The sequence below is a fragment of the Hirundo rustica genome, chromosome 21, assembly GCF_015227805.2.
Source record: "Hirundo rustica isolate bHirRus1 chromosome 21, bHirRus1.pri.v3, whole genome shotgun sequence".
In the NCBI taxonomy this organism is placed as follows: Eukaryota; Metazoa; Chordata; class Aves; order Passeriformes; family Hirundinidae; genus Hirundo; species Hirundo rustica.
In genome coordinates, this window is record NC_053470.1 from 4,140,595 (window position 1) to 4,149,567 (window position 8,973).

The 8,973-nt window shown below is 44.0% G+C and overlaps 1 protein-coding gene across 2 annotated transcripts; it reads right to left on the minus strand.

The window, feature by feature from the left end:
• Positions 1 to 747: 747 nt before the first annotated feature.
• Positions 748 to 8,775, minus strand: GCNA (germ cell nuclear acidic peptidase). 2 transcript variants are annotated; one of them, XM_040084113.1, is made up of 10 exons: positions 8,734 to 8,775; positions 7,763 to 7,809; positions 7,278 to 7,329; positions 6,846 to 6,919; positions 6,260 to 6,697; positions 5,772 to 5,943; positions 4,570 to 4,714; positions 3,590 to 3,728; positions 2,542 to 2,746; positions 748 to 1,650 (listed from the first exon to the last, which is right to left on the minus strand). In XM_040084113.1, exons 2-10 carry the CDS (start codon positions 7,764 to 7,766, stop codon positions 1,398 to 1,400), a joined length of 1,482 nt encoding a protein of 493 aa, XP_039940047.1. In that variant the 5' UTR covers positions 7,767 to 7,809; positions 8,734 to 8,775; the 3' UTR covers positions 748 to 1,397. The 2 variants fall into 2 exon arrangements, with proteins under 2 accessions (XP_039940047.1, XP_058279226.1); XM_058423243.1 differs by lacking the exons at positions 748 to 1,650; positions 8,734 to 8,775 and adding an exon at positions 1,665 to 2,383 and having other exon boundaries at positions 7,763 to 7,980.
• Between the last annotated feature and the right edge of the window lie 198 nt (positions 8,776 to 8,973).

The following is an 8,973-nucleotide window of genomic DNA, read 5'->3' on the forward strand; positions in this document are numbered from 1 at the left end:
CCCAGAGGTCAAGATGCTGGGCAGAGAACTCATAGACACACAAGTCTGACATTCTTCTGTGCTGAATTTAACTGCAGAAACTTCTTAAGACTGGAACAAAATAGCTGTTGTTGAATTAATCCCTTTTAATGTCCTTGCTGTTACATTTCACAGTATCCCCCATCGTGTACATCCTCATCTGTGTTCTGTCTTGTGAATCTGTCTCTTGTGACCGAAGGCTGGGACAATTCCAGTGACAGAGCTGAGGAAGAGGCACTCCCTGCCAGTGCTGATTAGCAGCTGTAAAGGGCTGTCAGATTTGGAAGCCCCACAACCCCACAGCTTTGTCAGACTTGACTTTTCAATCCTTCTGCTGGCAAATCCCCTAAGAGTAGAACTTCCTTGAAGTATATTGCTCACTACTGTTTTCTTTTTCCTTAGAAGTGCCGTGAACAGTAATTAATCAGTTCTTGAACGGTCACTGGTTTTGTGCTGTTGTTTTTGCTCTTGCTCCTTTCCTTCATGGTTGCTGGGGAAGGGAGGGTGGTGCCTCAGTGCCCCCAGGATTGATGAGGGCTCCTGGGAGATGACCCAGCCCTGGGGCCTCCTGGAATGGGGATCCTTGGATTGTAATCCCAGTGACCAAAGGATGTTAATGACTGTGCTGATCCACAGCCAGGAGAGCTGGGCTGCTACCAGGCTTCTGTGTTCCTACACAGCCATGATTAAATTGAAAAAAAGCAGCCTGGTTTGTATCAAAATGGCATTTATTGATTATAAAAATTATTAAGCCCCTGAGCAATTTGCTTCCAGAAGACACAAACACAATAGCACATAGTCAGTTTCATTTTACACAAAAGGCTTAAGCCATTTTCAAGACCTCCTCATTCTATGAGGGAAAGTCTGTGAATCTGCTTTCTCCAACCTGACCTTCTGCATCTATTTTAGTTTCCATGAAATCTCAGTGTAGAGGTGTGTTATATTCAAAGGTATCAAAGAGCCCCATTACTGTTACTGAGGGCTAAGGGGCTTTGGAGAAATTCATATACTCTGTTAAGGGATTTAAGGCAGCACTTAATTTTAACAAAAAACAGCCAAGGATGTCTCAGAAAGCTCTGCATGGGAGAATACCTGAATCCATGCTGAAGCCCAGCTCAGGTATGCCCCTGTTCCTGCCTTGGAGTCATTCAGAGTCAGAGGATTTGGGCTGGTGGGCCTGGAATTTCTTGCCTCTGGCAATCACAGCCAGATGCACACGCAGCAATTCTTCAGCACACACAGAGTCTACAGCATGTCAGCTGCCCAGATGGAACAGTAAATCCCTTCCTGGAGTCACTGAACACATGCTGTGTGTAAGTGCTGCTCTTACTACTCTACAAAATTTAAGTAGCACCAAGAAAGGAGGGTGTACCGAGACATTAAAAAGAATCTTCCAGCTTGGTTTTCAAAGCAAAATCAGCGCTGAGTTTCCTCATGACCTCTGCATGGCTCAGCCCCTGCTGCTCTCTCTTGGCAAGTCCATAGTTTTCCTTCACATACTTGGCAAAGGGCGTGAGCTGTGTCCTGGCAGGGGTGCCCCCCTTGCCCGGGGGCTGCCTGAGGACCAGCTGCCCCCCGCAGAAGGCGCACACGAACCGCGCCGTGTCCAGGGACCGCGAGTGCCGCCCAATCCTGAAAGGCAAAAACCAGAAAAGCCGGGACTTGCATTCCACAGGAGCCACGGCAAAGGGCCCCTTTCTCTGCTGCACAGGTCAGATTTCTTAGGCAGTATTTTAGAGCAGGGAACAGTACAACACGCAGTGGTACAATCAAATTCGTGGAACTCTTCCCACTGCTTTTTCAGTTTGGTTCCTTCCTCTGTCTCTTCTACTCTCAGCCTAGGAGTATGAAGTGCTACAACATTTCCAAATACCTCCACAACCCATGTATCAACTGTCTCTTGGAGTTTCTCCTCAAAGACATTACTAAAACCAAAATCTTCTCAATGCTCTGTTGCCTCTAAGCAACTACTGCATTGCATAGTCCTAATAAACGCTTCAGGGTATGAGCTGTTTCCTTCCAGGACTTCTGGGAGTCACGCATGATCCTGAGGTAAAAAAACCCCATAAATGGTGTCATCATTACATGATGTGTCCTGGTGTCAATCCTTCCCATCACAGCGCTGCTCACATCTGTGAGGTCGCAGTTATAATTTAAAGTCATCAGGACTTCAGGCTGGAAGCTTCCTCTGGTAGTTTTATCAGTTATCTAATCACTGTCAAATATTCTCTGTCCAGTTTTTATGGGAATTTGCCCTTTGAAAGCTTAGGTACGTATCTCTTACTGCTTCCCAAAGACCTTCCCTCATCACCAATGGTCCTCGGATGACATTTCTGCCTGTCCCAGCCTCTGAACTAGAAACAACCTGGAAACAAATGTGGAATCACACACTGACGTTCTGTGGGCTCGGGAAAACATCAGAGTATCCAAACTGCTTTACATTTTCAGAGAACCCTGATTTCCAGACACAGGAGACTGACAAGTTAGAAAGTCAATACACAGCAAGATGAAAACATTACTCACGTAGCTTTGCACCGAACACACTCGTAGGTGTATTTGTAATTAATCTCATAGCTGTGGCACCGTGTCACCACCGGCAGTTCTGGATGAATTACAGCTGATTTGTTGGCATAGAACCTCCAGAACCTCCCGTGGCCGTCCCGGACACCGCTGATGAGCCAGGTGGCTGCGTGGCAAACCTCGTGGATCAGCGTGTCCCGGAGGCGATCTGGAGGGAAAGCAAACAAAGACAAAGATCACTCAGGTGTGGGGAGGAACAAGCTCACCTCTGGTCACTGCTTCAGGCCTCTGACGCTAATTCTGTATTAAGATCCAAGTATTATTCTGAAGGTTAGAACTACCAATGTCTTGCTAAGATAAAATGCTCCAAAACGAGGTTTTACTTAGTGCACTCCCAGTTTTGGGATCCACCCCAGTTCTGCAGCATAGTTATCCCCCCACCTGATCTGTTTGGGTTTTTTTGTTTGGTTGGTAAGGCTGCCCCATCCCTGCAAGTGTTTAAGGCCAGGGTGGGCAGGGCTTGGAGAGACCTGTTCTAGTGGAAGGTGTCCCTGCCATGGGAGTTGGTACAAGGTGGTTTTTAAGATCCCTGTCAATCCAAACCATTTTATCATTCATTTTCCCACACTGGGAGGGGATGAGGGAGAAGTAAGTCACAGTACCACATGATAAAACTTAATTTAGCACTGAACTGTCTTTAATCCGACTTTAAGTACTACCAACAAGGTGTCTTGCTGTGATGGAAGAAGTCAGACCTTAGACTGCCATTATAACACAGAATTAGAGTAACACCCTGCCAGTAGATCTTCAGATCATTAAGAAATATAAACAATACTGCAGTTAGTGTGACTGCATCTCTGTTCTCATATTTTGTACACCTGCCCAGCCTCCTAGAAGGGCTGTGGAATGTGGATAAATCCATACATGTATTTTTTTATTTATACAAGGTAATATAAAATTTCAAAGCAGGCTCCAGTTCTCCAGATGTCTTAAGGATCTGATTTATGTTTTTATCTCAAAGAAGAGTCAACACAGCCTTTGTTTGGCCTACCTGCAGAGTCACAGACTTTCTCAGAGAGTTCAATGCGAGCGTAACGCTTCCCTTCAGGGCCTCCCCTCTGCCCCGTCACACAATACCCCGCTGTTTTTCTCATTTTCTTATTCCAGGTTATTTCCATGTTCTCTGGCAACTGAAAAACAAAACACTGCATGTAATCTGCCCTCTCCTACCTCTTCTCTTACCTTCTGGCCCTCCCCCTTGTATTACTGCAAAGCCAGTACAGGATCCCTCTGCTGGTGCCCTTAAGATGCCAACTCCCCTCCATGGCTTCTTCCTCCCACCATCAGTTTTCCTGGAACCAACAACGGGAGTTTCACAATGCAGGGTGAGACAGAAGCCCTTGGTTCCTCTATTCTACCTCCAGGCACTGGGCAGTGAGATATTTATTCTGCTTCAGCAACCGTGAGTCTGTTCAGCACAGTTTTATGTGAAATCAGCCTGTCAGCTCAACACTATTTTCTCATCTGCATAAAAACCACTTTCCTTCCTGGGAGAAATCCCACTGGAATCACTGAGGGCAGCACCCTTCCTTTCAAGGGTATTTCTCACCAGAGGAGGGTCCCCAATATCCCAGATCACGATCCCAGGTCGAGACAGAAGTTCTCTGAAATTGAACCTTGATTTTGAAACACAACTTGTAGCTATATGTTCACCCTAAACTGTCATTTGAAGGATCCCCTTTTTAATCTGTTCCAGAAAGGCAGACATGAACATGCAGTAAGAAGGAACCAAGATCTTTTTAGCAGCATTTCCATTACAGCTGGGAAAGCAAAGCCAAGCTGAAAACTGCTGCATCACAGTGGTGACAAACCCGTCTTGAAGAAATTGCTTGGACTAACTCAAACATAACCCATTCCTATAAAGCTTAACTTCCACAATCTGAAGAGAGTAAAAAGAGAAATCACATCACAAAGTGAGGAGCAACATATTAACCAGCATTTTAGAATGGCAGTTCTTCTTTTGAAACAAACCTTCTGCTCAAAGATGGTGCTGTTAAACAGCCTGTAGAGCTTCTGGGCCAGCTCCTCTTTATTTTTCTTGAAATACTTCACATAGGGGGAAGCTGGATTTGAAAGATCTTGCAAGAAACAATCAGGCACTGAGCATACCCTGAGCCTGCAAGAAAAGCCATTAAGCAGTTTGCTGAAGTACAGAGATGTGGAAAAATACAGGGAGAAAAATAATGGCTGTTTGAAAGCCAAAAAAGATCTCAGGGATGCTTCAAGTGCATAAATCTCTCCTGACTCTGCAGCAGCTTGCCCTCATGAGGCCCATGACTGTCCTCTTACCCCTCTGAGGGCATGAAGGGGCAGAGCTGTTGCAACAGTCCTGCAGTTACTTCATTAATTCACAAAATTATGAGGACTCCCAAGTAGGAAAAGAGACTCAGACTTTGTGACACAGGGAGCCACAACTATTCCAGAATTTAATCAGTATATCAACAGCTCCAACACGATCATTGCAATAAAGGTGGATTTTGAGGAACAGATAAAGATGGTCCAGGAATGCTCAGGAATTCTTTCACGGGAGCAGATACTCCACCAGGATCACGAACTCCAATGCTGCAGCATTCTGCAAAGTCTCACCTTTAAAGGTATCATTTAAAGGTTTGGTATTGTGTACACCCTTATAAAATGATTGAAGGAAACAGCACATGGCCAGAAGGCATAATAAGGGCAGCTATTAAAAATGAAAAATGCATTCTTTTGAAAAGCCTAAGCTGCATCCACATATGGAGAATTCATGTTTCTTTTTCTAAGTTAAAAGGATACACATAAAATAAATCAATACACTCTTGTTTAAGAGGCATGAATTACTAATAGAATCAGTTTTGATATCTTTTCAGCGGTAAGCAGCTGGATATATACAATCTGTAAAGCCAGCACATGCTGTACAAGAAAAGGAATAGCAAGAGAGATAACATTTACAAAGAAGATTTGACGTTTATCATTTATTTATCATCAATTCCCCGAGGCAGAGATCAGTTTATATTCTCCCTGCCATGCCGGAGAGTGAAAACTCTGGTTTCCAGCTACTCAACCATTAACAAATGCTGAATTAGTAGAAGTTTCTAGGTAGCAGAGGAATCACATCATCCTAAACAAAATGCTTAATTAGTATCTCTGTCCATCTGTAATTGTCCTAGAACACAAAACAATGCAGAAACACTCACCTTTTGTCTGTCTTTGCTGACTGTGAACAACTGGCTGATTCATTCCCAGGAATTCTTGCAGGAGTCCTTATGATGGAAGGTGTTTCTTGAAGTGAAGTGGATTTTGGCTTTGGTGTCTTGACTCCCTCCCCTTTCACAGGCTGTGCATCTTTCCAAGGTGGCTTGATGTTTTCTAGTTCAACAGGAAGAGTCACAGGATTACACAGCATACATTAAAAAAAGAAATCACAGAATCATTAGAACCCACCAGAAGGATCCACCAGATTTGCTTTCAGAATAACTTTAAAAACCAGAGGTGCCTACAATGACAAAAACAAGCAATAGTGAAAAACTCCCATCTTGATAGCACAGGATGACTTTTCTGAATGCTCAGAGGAGTAATTTTTGATTGCACCCAAATCCTTTGCAAGGTGCTGGGCTGCACCTCAGAGGCTGATGCCACACAAATGGAAAGGACCAGGCAATGACCACTGCTCAGGACTGCTCACCTGTCGTGCTTGGCTGGAAGACAGTTTTACTTGTGCTTAAGACTGGTTTTCGAGGCACACTTCGCTTCTTGATCCGTTCCATTAACGATCCAAAACTGTCATCTGAGCTATCTGACTCCACACGTGTATCGTGTCCTAGTGCCACAGCTGGCAACTCGTTTTCTGTATTTTCACAGCTTCTTTCCTTCCTTCTAACGAGTAAATCTGGACTGCCTTTGGAAACTGACTCTTTCTGATTTTGTGGAGGTGAAAGATTCAGGCTCTTCTGACTCTCTTTTAAGTGTTTCACTCTCTCTTTTCGGTGGTTATGCCATGGGCTTTCTGCAAAGACAGAATCTTCAGTGTCACTTGAAGTGTCTTGGAACTGCAATTCCTGGCAGCAAGTGTTTCTCTTTCCAGGAGTCGTCAGCTTTTTTGGGATCTGAAGATCCTTCTGTGCTGCAATTCAAAAGAAAGAGCTTAAAGCTTTGGGAGTTGCATTTAGGTGACCTGCCTTTGTCTTAACACAGAAGAAATCCCTTGAAAGATAGGAAAACACAAAGAACAGTGAATATCTTAATTTTTTTTATTATGGATGATTGCTTACCACTCTTGGTTGTGCTTTTTTTCACTTTTGAGTCCAAGAAGAAATCGTCTGAGTCATCAATGAAGTCTTTCAAACTGTAAAAACAACAAAAAAAGGCAAATTATGCGGAATAATGGTAGGAGTAAGCAGAAAAATAGAGCAGTAAGTCTGCCTTACTAAAACAGCAATCCAAAAAAAGCCACCCAATATAACATTATCAGCTGCTTGCAGCAAATGTCACCAACTGCATCCATGAACAGGAATGGGAAGTGTTCAAAATTTGAACCTGCAAATATCCCATCTTACATTTGCCCTGAACATGACTGAGGATGTAACAGCTCTGTCTGCACTCTCTCCTAGACTGGCCTTTAGATTGTTTTCCTGTATTCTGATTAGTAAATAGGATACAGAAAACTGAAATATGAACACAGAAGTTTCATTGACAGTACCCACCTTGTGTCTGCCTTTTTAGAAACAGATCTGGGAGTTTTCAGTCTAGCTAAAACTGAAACAAAAGAAGATTAATTAAGAACAAGGTTCTGTGTCTCTTGTTAAGAGCTTTTAAAAGTTTGCAACTAGTAAAAATTCACTCTGAAGTGTTTTCCAAAACCAAACATAATTATAGTTACATATCATTCCAGTTCTCAAAGCCTCAAAGCTGGCAGCAGGTTTCTAATCTCTGGATACTAAGGAAGTGAGTGACAGGGAAGAGACAAAACTGAGGCAATAAGAAAAATCTAATGCAAGGCAACAAGAGTCAAACTTGAGGCAATTCAAGAACACTGCTGTGGCAGGAACACCAAGATTGCACTGCAGGGAGAGAATTATTTTGCAACACAAGCAATGAAAGTAAGTGACGTGTAAAGATGTTTCAGTATAATTGGACAGAAATGTGTCCTTTTCATACTTCTTCACTACACGAATGAATCATTACTTACACATTTCAAATTCGTCATCGCTGCTGGAAGAGATGTACAGGGCACTGCTGCAAAAATGAAATGCACAACTTTAGGTCACAGCAGGATCTGCATCTCCACTGGCCTGAAACACCTGTGAACGCTGAGAACCAAATATACATTGGCAAAAACACTGCAAGTCCCAAAGAGGCTGAACTATTTTAACTCTTCACAGAAAGCTCATTTCCTGTCTAACACACGGTCTGTGATCTGCCAGAAAAGTGTGTCATAGTAAGGCTGAAGCCTCAACCCATGCACTGGTGAGTAAGAAGCTGCTTTTGCATAAAGTGCACTTTAATAGAGCTGCCATGAATGTTTAGCAGAATGCAGCAGCTGCCATAAAGCTATTTCAGGAGGCAGAACGGAGGCACCACCACCTGGGCTGCCATGCCCATGCAAACGTAGAGGCAGCCCACATTACCCTCACCAAACTACTTATTCATTTCATTTTATGAGAACAAGAACCAAGCATTAACAACTTCAAAAATACATTATGCAGCTGCCTAGAAAAACACAGGAAGACAGCTTTAGGGGAAAAAAAAAAAAAAAAAAAAAAAGACGTTATTTAAACCTTAAAGACTGCAATTCTGAAACACGCTAATACCTACAAATTGCCATAAAAAGAGGGCATAACCTGGAATTATAAATGGATCTATAGAGTATGTACTACATAAAATGTAGTATATCGTATTTATACATATATATGCACACACTATATGTGTATATATATGGGTGTATATGTATATACACACGCATATGTGTACGTACGTATATATGCATGTATGTATGCATGTATATATACATATATGGGTATGTATATGTACATAGGTCTATGTATAGATACACATATACCATTTAAAACGTTTTATATAATCGATTTATAATTAATAAATTATATGAATAATTCAAACCCGTCAGGCCACAGGGGCTAGGGGGCCCCGGCGGCCCCTCACCTGCCGCCCCGCCAGCCCCGGCTCCCCGCGGCGCCTCTCCCGGGGCCGGTGCCGCCCGAGGCCGATGGCGGGGCCCCGCTCCAACACTCCGGGGCCCGGGGGCCCGGCTCCGGCCCGGGGCCCGGCTCCGGCCGCGCCGCCGCTCCCGCCATGGCGCTCCAACGGCCCGCGCTTCCGGGGCACCGCGCATGCGCACACGGCCGGCGCGCCCCCGCCCCGCCCCCGCGCAAATTCCGCTCA

What these genes read in the sequence shown, in the direction of transcription:
- GCNA (XM_040084113.1), bottom strand. An exon ending in AAAAAGCACAACCAAGAGTG is followed by an intron (nt 6,698 to 6,845) that starts GTAAGCAATCAT and finishes TTTGAATTGCAG; the next exon opens with CACAGAAGGATCTTCAGATC. An exon ending in CTTCCAGCCAAGCACGACAG is followed by an intron (nt 5,944 to 6,259) that starts GTGAGCAGTCCT and finishes CTGTTGAACTAG; the next exon opens with AAAACATCAAGCCACCTTGG.